The following is a 23,640-nucleotide window of genomic DNA, read 5'->3' on the forward strand; positions in this document are numbered from 1 at the left end:
ATTTATCCCCCCTCTTCAGCTCTACTGCTGCCTCCGGTGCAAGAGTTCAAATGAGGAGAGAGGTTGGGAAATGAAACCCACGCTTGTCAAAGGCTGGGAGTCTTTGTGCACAGGGCATCTGTGAGCTGCACAGCACCTGGGAGAGCCGTGTTGATGGAATTATTAATTGTATGATGCAATGAGAACCTCGTGGCGTTTTGTTTTTTTTTATCATTTGTCCTGCTCTCTCGTTCAAGAAATACGTAAACTTCATTTTACAAATGGAGCAGGAGCAAAAAGAGAGGAGTGTGAAAGAGCCAAGGAGTGAGGAGGAAAAGGTCCGTGCAGCGGACCTCCTGAAACTGGTGCTGGTGAGAAAACCACTTACAAAAATATGTACCCAAGACGGTTTTAATGGGACATTTACTAACAAAAGATTTTTCACCTGTGGTTCGATTTTATCCTGGTGAATTTGGGGGCAATTTGCAAATTGTCTGCACTGGGGCCAAAGACTTTGAAACTTGCTACAAGGACAAAGTACCTGTATACATTTGCACCTGTTTTTTTTTCTGCAGGTAGAATTTTAGTGGAAAAGCACATGCGTAGAGTTGAAAATGCAACCTACACATGTACTTTTCCTTCCTCCCCCCCCACCTAATCATGCTCCCAGTCATGCATCTCGTTCATAGGGTTAAAAGCACACATGTTGTGGGCAAAGCACTAAAACTTGCAGTTTCATGGAGAGAGGGAAGTTTTAAGGCGCTTGGTTGAGGAAGCCAAAAGACTTAATGCAGGCATAAATGGCATTGAAAATTGCCCACTGAATTGTAATGAACTTTAAAACAAACTGTATGCAGTGACAGTGGCGTAGCAGCAGTCAAAGCCCCCAGGGGGCACCTTGGGGGGGGGCCTCTTTTTGTATTTTTTTTTCGGCTGCACGCAAGTAGAAGTTGAGGGGGTCATTTGAAATGTCTGCTGTTTCTGTGACCTTAAGCAATGGAGGGTAGAGGCACAGGAGAGGTAATACAAATGCACTGACCCCTGGGCGCTGGAGACTCTGGCTTCGCCATTGTGGGGTGTGATCATTCGTTTTCACTGCAACAATGGAATAGGTTTTAAATCTGAGGGGGTTTCAGATTTGTGACACACAAACTCCCCCTCAATATTCATTGTGGTTCTTGTGCACATTGTCCAGTCAGTTGATGGCTGATTTCAAAGACACAAATTTGAAATCCAGCATTTCAACAAATATACAATTCAGACTCATAAACATAAATTAAACTATTTCAGTGCATGACCTACATCTGAACATCAGTACAGTTGGGGGTGGGGGGGGGGGGGTCAACTGTAGATGTCATCGGTACAGTATAGGCTAGTTTACAGACAAGAATGTGTTTCTTAAACCTCTTTTGTGTGGATTCAGACAGACTGCAATTTGGCTGCCAGGGGTCCAAAACTTAGGCCCCTGTGTTTTTAAGGGACATGCATATGCAGCCTGAGGGAAGGAATACTGGAAAAATGTTAGTGGTGATAAACCAAAGTTCAGAAAACCTTGCAGGCTTTTGCTGACCAGGATGCCTTCTGTCCTCACTGCAGTCACTGACCGATTCCAGTGAAATACCAGAAAGCCTGAGCAGCAAGGACAGCCAAGGTACTGTAAAAGCATTCAGATTGATATTGATTATTAGATAAAACAGTGGTATGCTTTTCTTTATGATCTTTCCAGATGCTGGGGAATCTGGAAAGTAATGCTGTAATGTCATGCATCCTCTCTTTTGGCTTATAAGATTTCTCCTGCTTCCTTGGGTCTTTAGCTCAATTGGAGCTGGCCTGTACTGGGGCTATGGCATCATATGCTTTCATTTGCAGCTACCCAATGATTTTCCCCATCGTTGACCCTCTCCCCCTTCATGCAGTGATAATCTTTGGCCAGGAGCCTCCAGAACTGTTGCTATTCTGCAATGACTGAGAGTTCTACCCTCCCCTTTCAGGGACTATAAATATTATCTCAGCTGCATCCCTTGGCATAAGGTGAAGAAGCCAGGCTCAGAAATCGAATCCACATCTCCCATATGGCAGTATACAGCACTGCCACTGAGCTATCAGGCCAGCCCCATGTTATGCGCTCTTACTTCTTTCCCTATGTTTATTTTTTTTTTTCCTGTCAATAAGCAGGCTGAATTAGCCCTGCTGTCTGGGATGTCCTCTGGAGGCCCGAGGGCAGCGTTTCTCTCAAAGATTAAAGAGCTTTGGCTCTGTGCAACTGCGTGTGTCTTCCCGCGGAATCGCCAACTCTCCTCAGTCTTATTTTTTCTGCACTGCTGGCTGCACATGGCAAACTTTCTCTCTCCTCAGTTATCTCTTTTTCTCCTCTCTGAGTGGAACAAAAAGCACTTTTCAGTGCTATCATGGTGCTGAAGCCACTGGGCTTCAAATATTGCCAATGTGGAAAAATTATGTCCATCACTGATGGAAATAATTACTGCTACATATGCCTCGGGCCGCAGCACAATCAGTCCTCAGCATTGGTGAGGCCCACAGACCACTGAAGGTATCGAAACAAAGCCATGATGCTCGAAGCAAGACCAATCCAACTCGTGTCAAAGGCGAAGGACCACAACGCAGGGATGCGTCACAATGCTTTCAAGCGTCACTCCTATTGACACAGGTGCCACCCACGGTTGCGACAACGCAGAAACCAACCATGGAGTGCCTATCTACAAAGCATACGTCGCAACTTGGACATGTGTGGATCCCAACTCATGAAGGAGCATTAGCAAAGCACAAGTCCCCCTGGAAGGGGTCTCCCATGACAGAAAGGCAGAGAAAGATCCTCAAGAGCTCTGGAAGATGGGATTCTCCAATGTGGAACCCTTATCTGAGGATAATCTTTCCATGGGCTCCTTGGACTCTCCCCAAGAGTATTCTTGGACATGTCTTCAGTTTCGAGAAGCAGAAGGCTCTTGCCTCAGCTACAGGAGCCTTTGGTGAAGAGGCATAAGCTATCTTGCCTATATGAAATTCCCCTTCCCAGAATTAGGATTCTACCATCCTGCTAGCTGCAGTCCTTCCTCCAACCAAGAGGAACAGGGGGCAAGACAAGATGGCCCCAAACGACCAGAAAAAGAAACATCAGACCCCTAGCGAAGGGGGATTAGCTTCCCAAATGATGTCCCAGATATCTGACATCCTAGATAATTTCTTCACTTCCCTAAAAAGTAACCAGCAGAGGCATCCATCAAGCCTCTCAGTAAAGGAACTATCCCCTTTGGGGGAGTCTCTATTTCCACCTCATGAAGTCTCTGGACCACCAGATGTGGCAGTGAGCCCCCATGTGCGTTTCTCTTACCAACCTGACTCGAAACCAAGGACTCCCCTCCAGGTTCATTGGGGTCTTCCACTGGAATCCCTTCGGATCTGGCGGAGGAGCCATCCTTGCTGCCTGAAGACCTCTCATATTCTAAATTTATTAAGAAGGAAGGAACACTCCTCAATATTGAAACAAAAAAGGTGCCAGACCCAAGAGCTGAGGTTTTGGGAATTCTAAAAATGTTTGAGGTTCCAGCTGAGCCTATGGCCTTGCCTTCCCACGCTGTCCTGGACACTGTAATGGACAAGACCTGGGAGTCGCCTTTCTCGGATGCACCAATGTCCAGAAAGACCAACTTTAAATTCCAAATGAGAAAATCCCCTCACTATGGCACTGTGCAATTACCACATGCTTCTATGTTTGTGGAGTTGGCCATGAAAAAATCTAAAAAATCTAGACTGCATTCCAACGCTCCACCGGGTAGGGACAACCAGTACTTGGATGACTTTGGGGAAAAGGACTTCCAGGTAGCCATGCTAAATACCAAAATACAACAACATCAATTTTACATAATACAGTACTTGTATGAATGCCTACAGTCCCTCAAGCCACACCTCTTGGCTAATATGCCCAACGTTGCGCCCCCCCCCAGCCCTTCGCTGATTTAGAAGAAGGATTGTGTCACCTCCTACGTACAGTGTATGAGGCATTCGACACATCGGCCCAAAGAATAGCCTAGCTAAGGGCGAATGCCATATGAGAGGATGTGCACAAGAAGTTAGTGGATCTCCTGTGCAAGGGGACAACTGTTCAGGAACAAGCTGCGGGAGATGGTCTCCCAGCTTAAAGAAAAGAACATGGCAGTCCTGTCCCTGCCTCACCAGCTGAACAGTAGCCCTCGGCTAGGAGGGTACTACCTCACCTACAAAAAAATCATATTATCAGAGGCATTCCTTCAGGACATATGCACCTTACTGCCAACCAGCCTTCCAGCTGCAAAAGCAACAATTGCAACAATCGCAGCCCAGGAACAGACCAAGGGGCCAGTGTCAACAAAGTTCAAGATGACATCCCTCAAATCCATCCTACCTTTCTTACAACCCAACGATTAAATGTGTTTACTGGATCTCAAGGATGCTTACTCACACATGCCAATGCACTGTTCTTCCTGGCGCTACCTATGTTTCCAGATCAATGCACGTCATTACCATTACAAGGTGCTTCCTTTTGGCTATTGTCCATCCTGAGGATTTTCACTAAGTGCTTAGCGGTGGCCCACCTGAGAGAGAAGGGGATTCAACTATTCCCTTACCTAGACTATTAGCTCCTGGTGGTGGCACACCCAATCACTATTCGCACACATCTAATAGATACTTTAAATTGCTTAGAAGGACTGGGATTTATAATAAACTATGAAAATTCCAGCCTTCAACCAACTCAAATACTTCAGTTCATAGGAGCCAGCATCAACACAATAGTGGGGAGGGCATATCTTCTGGGAGAAAGAGCCTGGACCATCCGCGCTTTAGCTTTGCATTTGAAGAGCTGTGTGCTCCCCTCTGCACTTCAAATCTTAACCCTTCTCGGACATGTGGTGGCAGCAATATATATAATCCCTCACATTCGGCTGCATATGTGCCGCCTGCAATGGGGGCTGAAGGCTCATGGAAACAATTTGCGCAGCCCTTATCCAAGACTGTGAATCTCACACAGGCCATGAAATGGGACATTGCTTGGTAGTTGCACCCGTCTGTCCTTACAATAGGAGCCCCATTCCACAACCTGGCATATCAACTAATTCTTACCACAGATGCTTCAACCAGGGGTTGGGGAGCTCATTTAATGGATTTAAAAATGCAGCAGAAAGGAACCAGCAAATAAACTTCTTGGAGTTCAGGGCGATAAGGTATGCCCTCCACACATTCTGCGACCACCTTCGTGGAAAAAGCATCATGGTCCACACAGACAATCAGGTGGTCATGTTGTACATAAACAAGGAAGGAGGGTCAGGTTCCTGGATTCTGTGCAGAGAAGTGATTTGGATCATGGAATGGGCAAAGGCACGATCCATTTCCCTACAGGCGACCTATCTCTCAGGGATTGTAAACATTGAAGCAGCAGACTCAGCAGGATATTTCATCCACACGAATGGGTTCTTAACCAGAATGTAGCAGATGACCTCTTCCAAATGCGAGGTCTTCCATGCATGGACCTCTTTGCAACAATATGCACCAGAAAAGTTCAAGCCTTCTGTTCCATCTACCCTGTCCACAACGATTTGCACAGGATGTGTTCCTCATACCGTGGTCAGAAGAACTCTACTATGCTTTCCCGCCAATACTGCTGATTTCCCAGACACTCCAGAAATGATTTGCGGACATCGGAGACCTCCTCATCGCCCCAGCTTGGCCAAGGTAACCTTGGTACGCCTATCTAGTTTGACTATCAATCGTCCCTCCCATCCTGTTAGGAGACAGTGTGGATCTTCTGACTCAGGAAGGTGATATGCTACTGCACCCCATGCACTCCTCGCTTCATCTCACTGCTTGGAGTTTGAAAGGAGAGTATTAGACTGCCTGCATTTATCGACAGAAGTCCAGGACATTTTAATATCATCCAGGAAATTATCCACAAGGAAAACTATCAAGGCAAGGGGGAGTGCTACACAAAATGTTGCCAGGACAAGGGAGTAGAACTATTCTCCTGCTCACACAAAGCCTTACTAGAGTACCTGCATACAGTCTATCGATCAGGGTTGGAAACGGCGTCAGTCAGGGATCATATCAGTGCTATTGCAACATATCATCACCCATACAATGGCTGTCCAGTGTCGCAATATCCTCTGGTATCATACTTCATGAAAGGAATTTTGAACCCATGGATAACTTCCACATGAAATATCTGATCTGGAAAGTAGTGTTCCTGGTTGCAGTCACTTCAGCAAGAAGAGTCAGTGAGCTACAAGCCCTGATGCACTATCTCACATATCTACAGTTTCACCACGATAAGGTAATTTTATGGACTTATCCCTCTTTCTTGCCTAAAGTAGTCTCACCTTTCCACATGAACCAAACCATCATGTTACCTATGCTCTTTCCCAGACCACATAGTAATGAGAAGGAAAGACTCCTTCACACTTTAGACTGTTAAAGAGCTCTAGCTTACTACAAGCAGAGGATACATGCAGACAATAGAACTTCTCAACTATTCGTGTCTTTCAACACATCTGCAACTGGTCTGCCGGTGACAAAGAGGACCTTGTCAAACTGAATATCCCAGTGCATTCACTTTTGCTATTCAAAGCGATTGGCAGACCTTCCAAACACAGTCAAGGCGCATCAAGTGCGAGCAGTGGTTGCTTCAGTTGCACTTTTCCACATGGTACTGATGCTGGACATTTGCAAAGCAGGTACCTGGTCTTCTCTACATATATTCACGTCACACTACTGTCTTGACCAGCAAGCATCTTCAGACGCAGTGCTGGGTACAGCAGTATTGTCCTATTCAACAAAATAAGGGGGCTATCCATTTCAGAGGCAGGTTGTATATACAAACATCACCTACGGCTTCAAGGGATTGCTTGCCCCACCAAAGAGGTGTGCAAAGCACATCCCCAAGCTGGGTACACCCTGACAGCAGGGCTTATTGACCTGAAAAAAGACAAGTTTGCTGACCATAAATGGTGTTTTCCGTAGATAGCAGGATGAATTAGCCCTGCTAACCCTCCCTGGACAGCCTCTCCATCCTTCGCTATGCTGGACAAGCTATGTAATAGACTGAGAAGAGATGGCAATTGCAAGGGAAGACGCGTGCAGTCGCACAGAGCCAAAGCTCTGTAATCTTTGACGTCCCAGGACAACATAGCTAATTCGTCCTGCTATCTACGAAAAACACTGTTTATGGTAATCAAACTTGCTTATATGCAAAACTACATATAGATGTACAAATACTTGGATTTACAAAATGTAAGCATGTCTAGTTTGAGTCACATTGTTTAGCTTGTGATCTGAGGTAGTTATTCCAATGCTGTAATGCCACTATGACATGTAAACTTAACAGACAGTTCCAGAGATTGGGACTATTTCCAATTCTGCATAAAGACAGGTCATATGATCTATTAATGTGACTCTATTGGCATGCTTTCTAATTGCAGCTAAGTATTAACCATTATTCATTCGATTATATGCATGTTTGTTTAGTAATGAATAACTTGCTTTTTGGAACTTGTAATGTCTTTGTTCTTGGATACCAAATTATTAAGCATCTGTGAAGTGGCCAGAGAAGGAATAGTAGTAATAAAATTGGTAGGGGTAGGGGGGATGGTGAGGGTGTTGAACAGAAGTGGCCGCCCCGTCCCCAACACTATAATTTCTGTCAGCAAGTATTCCAGGGCCACACTGCACTTGGTTTGCCCTGGGCCTGTTGCAGGTTCACTGTGTGGGTGTGGTAAAACATAAAGACACAAAGGGCCGGTAATCCCCTGGGCAACACCCTAGAGAGATCTGCCACTTCAAGTCACAAAGCAGTATCTGAGTCTCCCTTCCTGATAGAATCTGCTACTTAAGACAACACAAAGCCATACTCCCTCACAATCTGAGTCAGCACACAATGGATACTGGGATAAGCCGTGTTTAGTACTGATGTTAAATTATGTTCCAAAACGCAAGGCAGAAGACACAGATATACAAAGGCAATAGTTGCAATGATAATGATGTAAAATAAATCCTTCTTCTGATTAGGGTAATTGAATTGCTTCTGTCAGTGAGGATTCTCTGTCACTGTCTTTTCTTCTATCTCCCTCCCCTGCTTCTGTAAGTTATACCCTTTTAGTCTTTGCATCTGAAACTGTGTTTTGAGAAACATACGTATTTTCCCAAAACACGGTCCAGAGTGAGAACTCACTCTCCACGGAGCCCGCACATCTGTTGTTTATTCCTTCTGTTCTCACACTTGCTATAGTCATGTGATGTGTGTCAGTGTTAGAACCTGGAGTCTACTAAAGGCCTAGCTTCTGAATACATCCCTAGCCAAGTTTGTCAGACAGGAAATTTTGTCCTCCTAAGATCAGCTCTGGTACTATATGTGAGATACAATATATGGATCTCAGCAAGGCTTTGTACAGATTTGTTATCACAAAACAGTCTTAGCATAAGAGACAGATCGTTCATTCTGTGGTATTCAGATATCCATCATCCTGGAAAGTGCAATGTGCTTTACTTCATAAGCTCACACTGCAGAATGGGGGACAATTATAGCTCTTTCTGAATTTATTAGTAGCTGTTTTCCCTATGGAAAGCTGAGAAGTAGGAGAGGGGCGGAAGAGTGCTTGTTATCTCTTTGTAACTCCACTGAAACAATGATCAAAAGAATATTTTAAAAAGTGAAAAAGGTGTATTTATACAAGCTCTCTCACCATATGCAATTAACAAGGGTGTGTTTGTGAGAACGGTTATAATAATAACACACCAAAAAACACTTGTGAAAAAAAAATCTGAACCTCTTTAATGTAAACCACATATGTCACAATATTAATCACAGTGGAAGGCACATAAGTTGACAGCAAACGTTTAAAGGTGAAACAGTGTCTTATAAAAATATTATTGCAAAACCTTTTTCCTTCAAATAAGTAATTATATGTACTTATATATACCCTGGTCTTCAGTCCTTTCTCACACACCACAGTTTGCCTGCTGTTTTAAGAAGTCTGAATTAAAACTGTTTGCCTGTAGAACATAATTATCATGAATGACATCTTAGTGGAAAATGTATAGTGAAACAGAATTTATATTTGTAAAAATGTTGCACAAAGTAAGAGGGTTAACTGGAAAATGTGTCCCTTCTAGCAACACGCAGCCAATTTACCCATACTATAGGTTCAGTGTAGATAATATACCTATAGGGCAATTTTTTTCACCTAAGAACAGTTATGTTCTTCTATCTTACAATATAAGAAGTGGGCTAATGAGATGGCTACCTGTTAAGAGGGCATTTAAGAGAGCTCTCTATACACATTGGGAACTGTTATTAACACCACAAATGCAGAATGAAACCACCTCTGGATCTAATGGTATTCGTCAAACTATTTAAAAACATCAGCACATGTTGTTCTAATATCTGTTTTTTTATACCCCTCCTCAGTTTGCATTTCTCTGAGGTAGAAATCTAAGGGTTTGTCTTGTATGCTCACTTTTGCAAATGGCTCCTGATTCAGGGTCACTTCAGATGTGGCAGTTGTTCGATATGCGTTGAAGGTTCAGAATTTACAGCATCCCTGTCTGGCTGTATCTTATACACTGAAAACTTTCATGGTTTGTAATAGCACTTAAGCAATATATATGTGATTTCTTTTAGAACTGTGCAGTCTTCTATATATTGGAAGTACTCAACAAAAAATCTAATTCAGAATTTGGAACTCCCACTTTGAGGCTCCTTTGGAAAAGTCATTGACTACAGATGCATCATCATTTGAATGAATTGCATTTTGTGATCCTTGAAATGATTGTTTCATCGGGGAGGTGTTGTTTCTTATGCCCTAATTTCACTGGGAGCAATAGTGAATTTTTGAATGGCATACTGTATCCCCCTATGGTTTAAATTGTGAAATAGCATGGCAAACATTTTTATAACCTCTAATGACGCCAAACATTTTCAGGCCGATGCAATACATGTGAATGGTCACGCATTTTGGATGCGCATCCATAACCCCCGGTGCAAAACGGGGGTTAGTGCATCCAAGATGCACATCCAACCAAGCACATAGCTTGTTTTAGTATGTTGCGTCCTCTCTCTTTTAGTCCTATTCATATTTACTGTACAAGTTTTTGCTTAGAATTAATTTTATGTGATTTATTTGATTTTACCTTTTCTTTAACAGCTAAATTATTTCGTATTCTCATCTGTAGTTTTAGCTGTTACCACATTATAAAATATTGTATTTCTATATATGTTTTTAACTTTGTAAACCGTTGTGAAGGTACGTCTGATGTAACGGTACATAAATGACAATAAACTAAACTAAACTAATAGTACTCGTCACATGGAAATTCACGTTGAAGAGGCTATTACCCTAAAAAATTAACACCTGCCCCGGAGCAGGCATTAATTCTTAAGGAGCCCAAAACGTTTACAGAAAAGCAGAAAATATTGTGGTGGTATTAAGTCGGAGGAACCAAAAAAGGATAACCTAAAAAAAAAAAAAAAAAAAGTAAAAATAAGAAAAGTGTGCCGGCAGTCAGGCTAGGAAAAGGGACACTCAAATAACCAGCGTCCATTTTCCTAACCTGTGGCTGTGCACAGGTTAGGAAAACAGACGCTCATAAAACTGAGCGTCCCCTTTCCTAACCCGCTTCAGCAGCCTCTCCTGGGCTCCTGCTGCCAAGGAGGCGCTAGGGGTGCACAATTTCCCCTAGCGCCTCCTTTTTACCACAGCAGCCCATTTAAATATTACCTCGGGCACCCCGAAAAGATGCATCGGCACACATTAGGAGAGTGGGCGCTCAATCATGAGTGCACATTGATATTGCATCGGCCTGTTTGAGCAAGTTCAAAATTTCCCTCCTTTTGTTCTTATTAGCTAGTATGATTCTGTAATGCATTTGGCTTATCAGGAATCATGTGACAAATGAATGTGGAGTTTTTATTGGTTACCAAACAGTTTGGTTACCTCTATATGTATGGTTTAGTAAGCACCTTTTTTGTCTATATGGGTAAAATGCCTGCTTGTTGCTGTGAGATATAAAGTCTGAGAGACACATTTTCCATATAACCATATTATTTTGGGCAACATTTTTACTAATACAAATTCTGTTTCACTATACATTTTTCTACTAAGATATTTTTTTAATTCCACTTTCAGGCACTTCAAAAGCAGATTACATGCAGGTACTGCAGGTATTTCCCTATCCCCAGAGGGCTCACAATCTAAGGAGGTCATTTACTAAAGGTTTTCTCCCACTTTGTATCTATGGAAAAAATGTTTAGTAACTAAGGCCTGGTTAGTACCTGAGGCAATAGAGGGTGAAGTAATTTGCCCAAGGTTACCAGGTGCATAGGTGGGATTTAAACCCTAGCTTCCCTGGTTCACAGTCCACTGCTCTGACCACGAGGCTGCTACCCCACTCCATTCATGACACCGTTCATGATGATTGTTTTACAGGCATTTGGTTTGTATTGTGAGTCATGTGAATGACAGTCTTCCATGTACTCCAAGGTTTTATTGAACCCCCTTGAAAAATACAGCAGGTGAAATGTGGTCCATGTTGAAGGACTGAAGACCAGTGGATATGTAAGTACATCTAATTACTTATTGGAAGGGAACATGTTTTTTGTGATAATATTTTTATAAGACATTGTTTCACCTTTGGCTCACCTATAATGCTTGCTGTCAACTTATGTGCCTTCCACTGAGATTAATATTGTGATATTTGTGCTTCTGATTGTTTTCCACAAGTGTTTTTGGGTGCATTATGATTACAACTGTCCTCCCAAACTCATCCTTGTTAATTGCATAGAGTGGTGGTAGATTGTATGGGAAAATATTTTTTACTTTTTACAATGGCCTTTTGTTCACTGTTTGAGTGAATTTATGGAGAGCTTTAGGTTAATAGAAGATTGATTACTTTTGGACTGCAGGACTCTTTGACCTAAAGCATCTGAAGAACCACCTCACTCCTTTGGTTCATCCTAGCAGTGTAAACATGGCCATATGGGAATAGCCTAGGAGGGATGGGATGTATTTCATTGTTGTATTGTCTGATTCTTTGTTATACTATTTCAGGTTTTGCCATCCCCCTTTTACTCCCAGAACTTTTTTTTTTTGCTTTCGTTTTTTCCAGGCAAACCTTTGGCTATGTGGACCCTTGATTATAGTTTGAATGACTGAACATTATAAAGGGTCCTTCAAGTGTGTTTAATTATTTCAAATCAGTCAGAATACAAACATATTTTTTAAATATATCATATATAATGAGTATGCTGGCCTAAGTATTGTTGGGATCTGACTTGATTTGTGCTTTTGCCTGAGGTTGAAATACCTTTTTTTGGAGTTACAGTGAATGTTGCTGAGATGTATGAACATGCAGTGGCTTCACAGCCTCGAACACTGCCTTTGATGGCTAAAGCAGAGAGAAGTGCTGAAGACTTAGAGCGGTACAGGTGCGATGGTGCTGCCAGTCTTTAGTTCTGAATAGTAACCGTTATTTAAAAACTTGATTGAAATAAATGCAGAGTTCAATTATCTTTATTGGTCCTGAAAGGAAAAAAAAAAGGATTTTCTTGCAAGCTGTGACACCTACTATCGTAACACAAGAAAAAACAAGTCTGTTCTCTGTAAACAAGCAGGACAAAGATCAGCCACACAGACGGGTGACATCAGCAAAAGCTCTCTGACTGAGAAGGACTTTCTGAGTATGCGAGGACCATCACGTGCAGCTCCTGCCACGTGCGTTCCTCCGGTCTGTTTTCTTCCACTAGCGTGAGAGGACATGTTTGGTTTTTTTTTCCTCCAAGGACAAACAGAATGGCAGTCTTCACAAGAGGGTGATATGGAGCCCAGCCCAGAACTTTTATGTCAAAGTTTCTTGAACTTTGACTGTGTCCTGTTGGGCAAATGCAAGGGGCTCACCAAGGCGCTCCCCAGTCGCAGTGTTTCACTCTTCTGCTGTGTTAGGTTTTTTTCCAATCCAGAACTGAGCAGGATTTGTTTGTTGCAGAGCCTCACATTCTTTTTTTTTTCTCCATTTCTAGTGTCCTTAAGTAGGTTTTCAGTCGTTTCTCTAAGTTTCCTTTCATTGTTGTACCCTGGTGTTACATTAGTTCTGAATTTCTACCACCTGTTGACTCTGTTTCATTCAAATCAGTCCATTGTCTTGTCAACATTTTTCCCAGTCCATATGCCAGTAAGGGCGAGTAGGCTCTTCATACATTGGATTGCAGAAGAACTTTATTTTATGTAGAAAGAACAAACTCCAACAGAAAATCTTCTCAGCTACTTGTTGCTTTCAACTCAATCAAACAGGGTTCTTCAGAGAACTCATTCAACCCTCTCTTGGAGACACATCTATCCAGTTGGGTTTTCAAGATTTCCACAAAGAATATGAATGAGAGAAATTTGCATATCCTGGGTCTCCAATGTATGCAAATCTCTCTCACGCATATGCATTATGGATATCCTGAAAACCCAACTGATTAGGTGTGCCTCCAGGGGAGGATTGGGAAACTCTGACCTAGAAAATGCGTCACAGCTGTTTTGGACAGGCAGGTATTAAAGAGCTTATGTAATTGATTTCTTTGATTGTTCCCTCCAGCTTTTGGCTTAATGTGGATTATGTGTTCCTCTCTTAAATAAAAGGATAATCATTAATTTCATTCATCCCTCAGCATGGGAATTCCCAATTGTGTGGCTGATCCTTATCCTGCTTGTCCATGGAGAAAGCAAAGTTGCTTACCTGTGACAGGAATTTACTCTAGACAGCAGGAAATAGCCATACAATCACAATCTTCCACATCCCCTCTCCCCCCCTCCCCCCCCCCAGAGTTGAAGGTCAGCTTGCTAAAACGTCTGAGGAGACTTGCTGTGTAGAAAGGTCCATGCATGCTCAGATCTTCTCAGTCTTTCTGAGCTCTGAGAGAGCTATCCATCTAGACCAGTGGTTCTCAACCTTTTTTCTATCAGGACACACCTGAGAGATGATGCTCCATGCATGACACACTGAACATATGACCATCATGGGTTCTAAATATAAGCATATGCTCTGCATCCACAGGAGTCCCCCCGCTTCCGAACAATGGGAATATTTCCCTGTACAACTCACCATACAAAAAATATTCTCATTCTGGTGTCAATAACAGCATCACAAACTCCCTCTGTTGCCAAGTGCATTGTAAAATAAATCAAACAAATCCCACTCTGTATACATCTATCAACCCTGCCTTACCCTCAGCAGCACTAACTCCAAGAAATGAAACAGCAATAGCCCTACCCATGAAAAGGCAGCAGTTCACCACCGTGCAATATAATATTGAGAAAATACAACAAATAAGGCTGATACAAACCTCTAGTAAAGTACCTCATTTCAGTCACATACACACAGAACACAGACCTGCCTTCACCAAATATAGAATAAAAGATCACAAATAACATAGGGTTTCCATTCCAGGTTTTATTTCCACCTAAGACCACCTTCTGCATACAGTGCAAAACTGGAGACTATAAACAAATATATTTCCTCCTACACTAAGCAAAGTTCAAAGAGAGAAGAAATGCATATTCTCAAAACTGATATAGTATGGTCCTTGTACCCAGTCACTCCCCTCCATGCCCCCATCACCCCTCACTTCTCCCAACTGCTCAATCATCCCTTCACATGCTCATATCCCTGTCCAACATTCTCGATATCCCCACCCCACATCCTCTTCCCCGTGATCCCTGATCAATTCTTTCTGCCCTTCCCTCTCCCCTTCCCTACACAGAATACCTCTGACCACCTCTTTCCTACCCCTTCCTGCTCATCATCCCCCACTCCCTGCTTCCCTCTCACCTCTCCCCCAACCCAGCAGCCCCACACCTCCATCTTTCTCCACTTCCATCTCTCTTCCCTGGCCAGCAGCCCCCAACCCTCCCTCCCTCCACCTCTCCCTACCCAGAAACCCCAACCTTCTTTCCCCCACCCTTTCCTATCTAGCAGACTCCTGATTCTGTATCTCCCCATGCCTTCCTACCCAGTACATTTCCCCCTCCTCCTAGCTCCCAGCCAGCAGAAAAGACTTCATTCCATTCTAGAGTCTCCCTCCCTCTTTATCAGCAGCAGATGAGGGCAAGAAGTGCTGAGGAGAGGAAGCAGTAGCAGATCTATAGAGCATGCACCTTTCTCCCCCTCATGCTCCTGCTTTCACATCCAGGCTCCATGGGGTGAAGAGAGCATCAGCAGCCTCACTGCCAGGCCAGACAGAGGAAGATAAAGCAGGTGTCCTGCCGGGCCCATTTGAACAGGAGTTGTTGATATCATGCTCTGATCTGGGTGAAGGAAGAGGGAACAACCTCCTACTGGCTAGGAAGAGAAGAAGGAAGCAAGAGCAGCTTCTTGTCATACCCAATAAAAGAGAAGTCAGCCAACTCCTGCTCAGACTGATGAGGAAAGATTAGTCTTCTGCTGGCTCTGCGACACACCTCCTGGGACTTTGCAACACACAAGGGTGTCCCAACACACCTGTTGAGAACCACTGATCTAGTCCACCATCAATTGATGTCATTCACTTGTGTGACTGATTTGTCTTACTATCTACAGAGAACACCTGTTACAGATTAGTAACTTTGTTCCCCAGAAAAAAAGGGAAGAAAAAAAAAGACCCTCAAAATTATTCACAGATGCCACTATACATGAGCTTTTCCCATCACAGACATCCCTCCATCACTTTTGACAAACTATCTTGTGGAAATTTTCTTTCTCCTAGGACAAACAGGATGGTAGTCCTCACTTGTGGTGACATCATCCGATTGGAGCCCGGCACAGAAAACTTGTCAAAGTTTCTAGAAGCTTTGACCAGCACACTGAGCATGCCCAGCATGCTATTATCTGCGCATCCACGCAAGGCTCCCCTTCAGTCTCTTCTTTTCCGCAGTGCAGTTGCCTCACGGATGGTGGAGCTCCACTTTTCTCTTGCATAGTCATTTTCCCTGGCCATAGGAAATACCTCCGCTTCGTGGTGGGGAAGGCTCACTATCAGTACAACAATGCTGCCTTTTGGGTTGGCCTCAGCCCCTCATGTCTTCACCAAATGCATGGTGGTGGTGACTGCGTATCTCAGGCGTTGTGCGGTGCATGTCTTCCCGTACCTAGACAACTAGTTAATCAAGATCGATACACGCGCATGGGCACTGAGTGCTCTAGCCCTGACAGTGCGGGTTCTGCATGTCTTGGGATTCATGATCAACTACCCAAAGTCACACCTCTGCCTTTCTACCCAGCTGGACTTCATAGGCGCCAGACTGGACACAGTGCAGGCAAAGGCATTTTTGCTGCTCGACCAGGCTCTTGCCCTTGCCTTGCTGGCAACCGCCATCCACAGTAGCTGGCAGGTGACTGCCTGCCTTCTGCTCTGTCTGCTGGGCCATTTGTGCATGCGGAGGGCTCAATGGACCTTGCAGTCACAGTGGCGACAGGCATCTCAGGTCCTCAAGACTTGCGTTGCAGTCACAGACCCTCTGTGGGTGTCTCTGTCCTGGTGGGAACACCTCCCCAATTTGGAGCGGGGGATTCCCTTCCAATCTGCTGCTCCTCAAGTGATCCTCACTACCGATGCCTGTCCTCAGAGCTGGGGAGTCCATTTAGATGGCCTCCACACACAGGGTCTCTGGACCGCTGTAAATAAACTTTCTAGAGCTTTGGGTGATCCGTTACACCCTATGGGCGTTCAGAGACTGGTTGTCTCACAAAGCAGTCCTGATCATCCAGATCCTGGATGGACAACCTGGTTGACCATCCAGGCAATGTGGTATATCAACAAACAGGGAGGCACGGGCTCTTTCCTCCTCTGTCACGAGGCGGTGCAGGTATGGACCTGGGCCCTGTCGCAGGGAATGTCGTTGCGCGTGATGTACCTGCCTGGGACTCTGAATGTGATGGCGGACCGACTGAGTTGTTCCTTCCAGCCACACGAATGGTTTTTCAACCTGGAGGTAGCGACCAAACTGTTTTGTCAGTGGGGGACTCCAGATGTGGACTTCTTCACCTCCCCACATAATCACAAGGTAAGCAGGTTCTGCTTCCTGTCGTGGGGGGGGGGGGGGCATTTCACCTGCGATGCCTTCTCCCTCCACTGGCGAGAGGTCTGCTGTATGTGTACCCTCCTCTCTCCCTCCTCCTGAAGACCCTGCTGAAGCTTCAACAGGACCTCGTGGCACCTTTTTGGCTCCGACAGACCTGGTTCCCTCTACTGCGGGACTTATCAGTCAGGCCCCCCATCCGACTGAGGACTGCACCTGATCTGCTCACGCAGAATCGAGGCACCCGATTCTGCATGAGCAGATTCTCCATCTCATGTGCGGGGCAGGGCTTGATCCATTCTCATGCCTCCTTCCCCAGCTGTTGGACAGACTTGTGGCACCTTTCCGAGTCTGGGCTTCAAACCAGCTCAGTCCGTGTCCAACTCAGTGCTGTGAGTGCGTACCATCGAGGCGTCGCTGGCACACTCATATCGGTGCAGCCTTTAGTAGGTTGTTTCATGAGGGGCCTCCTGTTCGGCTTCCTGTTGTGTCCTGAGGCCTCAACATTGTCCTGGCATGGCTCATGCGTCCTCCCTTTGAGCTGCTGCTTTCCTGCAACATGAAGTTCCTCACCTGGAAAGTTATATTCCTGGTGGCGATTACTTCAGCTCGTAGAATCAGTGAGCTTCAGGCCTCAGTTTACATACCTGCCATACACGAGGTTTTTTCACAATTGTGTGCTTGGGTACGCACACTAAGTTTCTTTTTTTTTAATTTTCTATTTATTGATTTTTCAAAAAAATCACAAAACAATGTTTGGAAATTTGACATAAACCACAATATCTGGGTATACATATTAACTATTATAGTAAATCCTTATTACAAGAAGAAATAAATTAAACCCCCCCTATCTTGTTCATATCTATATACTAGGAAATATGAGAGGGAAGATGTAACTAGAAGCAGAAATACATAGGAATAATATATTAACATATAACATTCAAAATGCTTAGGAGTTAACCATTGCTCTTGTTACTTTACCAAATTCCCTCAAGCTAATTAGAATGAGAGTTCAAGTAAGAACATAGATAGTCCGGCTATTTGAACAGGTATCTGGTATTATGAATTATAAGGCATTGACACGGGAACCGGATCAAGAATTTTGCCCCCCCTATCTTGAACCTCCCTTCTCATTTCCAAGAATTTCCTCCTTTTTATTTGCGTTAACTTAGTAATGTCAGGAAAAATCTTAATAAGATGTCCATAGAACTTTTGTTCTTGGTTCTGAAAGAACAATTTTAGGATAAGATCTCTCTCCATTGCTGTATCCAGCTGCACATAAAGAGTAGCTCTTTCTTCAACTTCTAAATCACTAGATTTTTCCAAAATAGTAGTCAAATCAAAGGAGGCTTCCATCATTTCCTTTTGGTCACTTGATCCTTTCTCTTTATCTGACTGTGGTAGATAATACACTTTAATGAATTTAGGTAAATCCTTTTCTTCCAGTTTCAAGATTTTAAGGAAATAACATTTAAGCAGCACTCGGTGAGATAATAATCGCATTTTTGGAAAATTTAATGTTATAATTTAATGTTATTCCTCCTTATATAATTCTCCAGGTTTTCCATTTTAACCATCTGTAAATTCTCCTATTTTATCAAATTTCCCTGAATCTTCTCCATTTCAATAACCTTAGTTTCCAAACTAAGGATTGATGATTCATTTTTTTCCACTCTTTTTTTCTAAGGATTGATTTTTTTCAATACTCTCTTTTACAGTTAGAGTCAAAGAAGCTATCGCATTCTCCATAGAGGAAATTGCTTTTAAAATTTCCTCTAAAGTTTCTTTGAAGGGGATAGATTGAGGGGTTCCACATACCACCTGAATGTGATCTTCTCCTCTCATTCCCAACTTTGGGGGCGTAGGTCCTTCCCTGGCTCTCTGCGTCACTTCAGCCGGTAAGTCCCTGGAGCCCAGTATCCCTGGGCTCACCGAGGATATTGTGAATGCCTCGCCACCTCCCTGGGGTTCTGTCGTCTGAATGGCCGATTTTCCTTCCAGCAGAGCAGAAATATCTAAGGAGGATTCCACTCTCCTAAGCGGGACTCAAAGATGTTTCAATGGCCAGGGGGCTCAGCGGCTGCTCCACGCTGACGCCTCCAGTGGCCCCTCCTCCCGGCGGTATCTGCAACAGTCCAGCAAAGGCTTCTTCAATCCGGGGTTGTCTGGTTAACTGGATCGGAGTTGAGGTAATATCTTTAATTTTGGCTTTTCTTTTAGTATGTGGCATTATGCCACAAAAAAGAGGAAAATATTTCCAGGAAATATATGAAATCGCCAAACAAAGATTCGAAAACCTCAGAGCTCAGCGTCTGCTGCTCACTCCTCGGCGGCCATCTTCCCTCCCCAGGGCCCGCACCCTAAGGTGGTGAACGATTTCCACATTAATCAGTCCATTGTTTTACCCACCTTCTTTCCTAGGCCTCATTCTCACCTAGGGAAACAGGCTCTTCATACTCTGGACTGCAAGAGGGCCTTGGTTATCTATTTAGATCACACAGCCAGTCATAGGCAATCCACTCAGCATTTTGTGTCCTTCAATACAAAACAGCTGGGAGTGGCAGTGGGTAAACAGACCTTATTCAACTGGCTGGCGAATTGCATCACCTTCTACTATGCACAATATAACCTTCTGCTGGCTGGCAGAGTTAAAGCTCACTCTGCGCGGGCCATGGCAACTTCGGTGGCTCATCTGCGAGCAATCCCTGTCATCGAAATTTGCCAGGCCATCACATGGAGTTCTCTTCACACGTTAGTGGCCAACTACTGGTTGGACAAGGATGGGCGTCAGGACAGTGCCTTTGGTCAATCCGTCTTGCGCAATCTGTTCTAGACCTGAACCCAACTCTTCCAGCCTAGTAGTCCTGGTGGGAGCCAGACAGTCCCCTGCCAACCAACAGCACCACAGTTGTTGTGCCTGTTGGCACCTTGTTCAGTAACTGTTGGTCTCTTCTGCTAACGGGGACAGCCTGGAACTTGGTACTCACCCACATGTGAAGACTACCATCCTGCTTGTCCTAGGAGAAAGCGCAGTTGCTTACTTTGTAACAGGTGTTCTCCTAGGACAGCAGGATGTTAGTCCTCAGGAATCCCACCCACCTCCCCGCAGAGTTGGGTTCTCCTTCTGGTTTATTGTTTTCTTGTTTTATTTTTTCGCTCGTATTTGTTTTTACGAGACTGAAGGGGAACCTCGCTTGGACACACGGATAATAGCATGCTGGACAAAGCATCTAGAAACTTTGACAAAAGTTTTTCATGCCAGGCTCCATTGGATGATGTCACCCAATTGTGAGGACTAACATTCTGCTGTCCTAGGAGAACACCTGTTACAGGTAAGCAACTGCGCTTTATGCTCCCTCTGGATTTTATTTAAGGGATTGGCTTGTACTTTTTTCAGAGTAAAACATTTTGCAAATAACAAGATGTGCTGATTATAAATGCAAACTGCCTTAATCTCATTTTCATCTCTTTGCTGTACACATGCAGAAGAGAAGAAGTAAAGAAGGTATCTAGTTGGCCAGAGAAAATACAGAAGACTAGGTAATACTGTCCTGATAGAAAGATAGTGCTTAATGTAGAAACTTTCATGTTTTTAAATACATCTACTGTATTTATAAAATGAGAAAAGGAATTTTTTTAAATAGTTGTGCAAAAATTGTTTTTAGCTTACAATTTAACTTGTTCCGAAGTGTAAACATCATTGAAAAATATAGGTCTATGTACATAATTTAGATAGCAAAATGCATGTTTTTATGTACTGTAGATAGGAAAATTGGTCCTTACCTGCTAATTTTCGTTCCTGTAATACCACAGATCAGTCCAGACTCCTGGGTTTTGTCTCCCTTCCAGCAGATGGAGACAGAGAAAGTTTCTCTGACACTGTAACATAACCTGGTGTGCCACCTCCCTGTCTCTGACCCCCAGCAGAAGGACAAGACTGGCCGGAACGTGGCCTGACCAAAAACGTGACTGTGTCAAAGAGAATCTTCTGCCGAGCCTTATCCTCTGATAAGCTTCACCAACTGCTCCAAGTCCCCTTCAAAAAGCAACTTCCCCTTAAAGGGAAGCAACCCCAGCTGAGACTTAGACCAAACATCCACAGACCAGTTCCTTAACCAAAGCAGCCTTCTGGCGGAAACCACAGACATCAACCAAGAGGAAGTGCGTATAAGATTATACAAAGCATCCGCCCCATAGGCCACAACAGTCTCTAACTGTTCAACCTGCTGCGTGTCCTCCATAGACAATGACATAAAATTGCTACACATAGCAGCGCGAATGCCCAATGCTGAAACCTCAAAGATCTTCTTGAGATGTACCTCCAACTTCCTATCCTGCATTTCTTTAAGCATGGCTGAATCAGCTATCGGGGTCATAATCTTTGTCACAGCCGACACCAAAGCATCTACCTTCGGCATCCATAGAAGATCCAACGTGTCCTCAGGTAGAGGATACAACTTCTCCATGGCTCTGCCAACTTTTAAGCCCGTATCTGGAGTTTCCCACTCCCATAGAACTAATTCCTTCACTGACTTGAGAAAGGGAAAAGTTTTGGTCAGCCCTCTAAGGCCTCACATGAACGGAACCACTCCCTCATGATCTGAATCCGCTTGGGGCTCTTTAATACCTAGTTCATTAAGAACACAGGGTATTAAGGGCCACAATTCCCACCGTCAAAAAAGGCAGACCACCTTCGGATCATCCCCTTCCACCAGAGGAGCTTGATCCTGTGCCTCATCCGGGTCCATACTGTCCGAACAAGGATCTATCCCTGACTGATCAATTGCTGGAGAGTATTTGGCCTCCAAGCTCTCTGAGCTATCTTCCAACTTCCCCTGGAGCAACTGGCGAGCCAGAAACCTCCTAACTCTGATTGCTCCACCAGGAGGAAATGATCAGGGTCTCTTAGCCACCGCTGGCCCCTACAGGTCCATTGACTTAAGATGGTGATATCTTGTCACCCTTTTTGCCAAAGAGGCCTTGTGCATTATCAAAACAAAATCTGGGGAAAAATCCCCTGTTCCCTCAGGATCCTGCTCCAGGAAGTCCTCTTCCTCTCCAACAGAGAATCCCGGGTCCCTGGAGCTCTGGAGGCCTTTGCTCAGCCAGCGAAAGCGGTGGGGCAGGCAGCCTCTCTGCAAGGCTTGTCAGATGCGGCCGTGAGGGAGGACAAAATGGCCACTGTTCTTGCCAAAACAGGGAAGGGCTGCCCTGATCCTCCAGCGCTCACAGTGGAGAATCGATGCCTGCTTGAACACCCCCCCCCCCTGCATTCCCCAAACTGCCTTTCACTCCAGAGACGTAGCAGGAGCAAATGCCGGAATGGGAGAGTCTTGCGCGTATGTCCCCACATGCTGCGCACTGCCTGCCGCAAGGTATCATGGAAGAAAAGTGCCAGGAACCTTGCTTTGCTTTTTTTTTAGGGGAGGGAACAAACGAGCCCCCGGACTGCCAAAAGAAACCAGGCAGGACGGCAACAACCCATGGAGCACCGAAAAGGAGACGCACTCGATCGGCTTTTTTTTTTTTTTTTTTTTTTTAAAGAAAGCTTTATACTTGCTTCAGGTTCCAGCTGTCCTTCTGAGGAAGGGGGGAGAGGGAACTGGCCCCACCTCAACGGGTAAAGGCAAACAGGGAGACTCAGGGGTTTCCAACCCCTCCCACAAATGAGCTCCTATACCTGAAGGGATGGCCCCACCAGGACCTACCATCCTTCAGGGAGGGCTAAGAGAGAAAACACCTCCAATGCCTTTTCCTAATATTCTTTCCTTTTTTTTTTAATTCTCTTCGGACTGCAGGATTTGCACCACCTTCCATCTGCTGGAGACAGAGAAATACTGATGGACTGCAGGTGACACAACAGGTTATGTTACAGTGTCAGTGTCTCTATCTGCTGGAAGGGAGGCAAAACTCAGGATCCTGGACTGATCTGCGTACGTACAGGGAATTCCATTTTAGACCTTCATGAGAATGTGTCTCAGATGTTAGCAGTTATGCAGAGGTAATTGGATAGCCTGATCTTACATGGTCAGTAGCCTGTCAGGCTGGTATGTATCTCCTAGAGCAGGGGTGGGCAATTAATTTTCCCATGGGGCCGCATGAGAAATTGGGATGGTTTTAGAGGGCCGGACTAATATAATTAACTCAGTTCTCAATAGCCCTACTTATGAAAAGACAGCAGTTTACCACCAATGTATGTCCTCTGAGAAAACACAACAAATAAGACCGATACAAACGCTTACATAGCAAAATATCTCATCTCGGTAACAGACACAGAACCGACCTAACATACTCCCAGGATCTGTAGTAATGCACATAAACTAATCCGCACACAGTTACACCTGTATTATGGAATACACTCAAACAGGAGCAACCCTATCTATGAAAAGGCAACACTACAAATATTACATCAGACCCTAAACACCAATACACCTCTTATTAGGAAAACAGAACTAACAAGCAGCTATAGATCCCCAAACAGAAATAATTGTAAAACTATACTAATAAGCAGAATAAATGTTTCTAAACAGCTATGAACAGAATAACATCCAACAATTAAAAACTCATAAAAACTATTAAACATTCTCCA

General features: G+C 44.3%; 1 protein-coding gene across 2 annotated transcripts in view; it reads left to right on the forward strand.

Moving 5' to 3' along the window:
- The window catches only part of SPAG17 (sperm associated antigen 17), a 289,254-nt gene that overhangs the window by 226,830 nt on the left and 38,784 nt on the right, over window positions 1-23,640 (forward strand). For both annotated transcript variants that reach the window (XM_029577979.1, XM_029577980.1), the window contains 4 exons: window positions 237-350; window positions 1,576-1,630; window positions 12,340-12,442; window positions 20,538-20,591. In XM_029577979.1, coding sequence (XP_029433839.1) covers window positions 237-350; window positions 1,576-1,630; window positions 12,340-12,442; window positions 20,538-20,591 — 326 coding nt within the window. The remainder of the gene's footprint in view (window positions 1-236; window positions 351-1,575; window positions 1,631-12,339; window positions 12,443-20,537; window positions 20,592-23,640) is intronic.

Source organism: Rhinatrema bivittatum, chromosome 15 (assembly GCF_901001135.1).
Source record: "Rhinatrema bivittatum chromosome 15, aRhiBiv1.1, whole genome shotgun sequence".
NCBI classification, from domain to species: Eukaryota; Metazoa; Chordata; class Amphibia; order Gymnophiona; family Rhinatrematidae; genus Rhinatrema; species Rhinatrema bivittatum.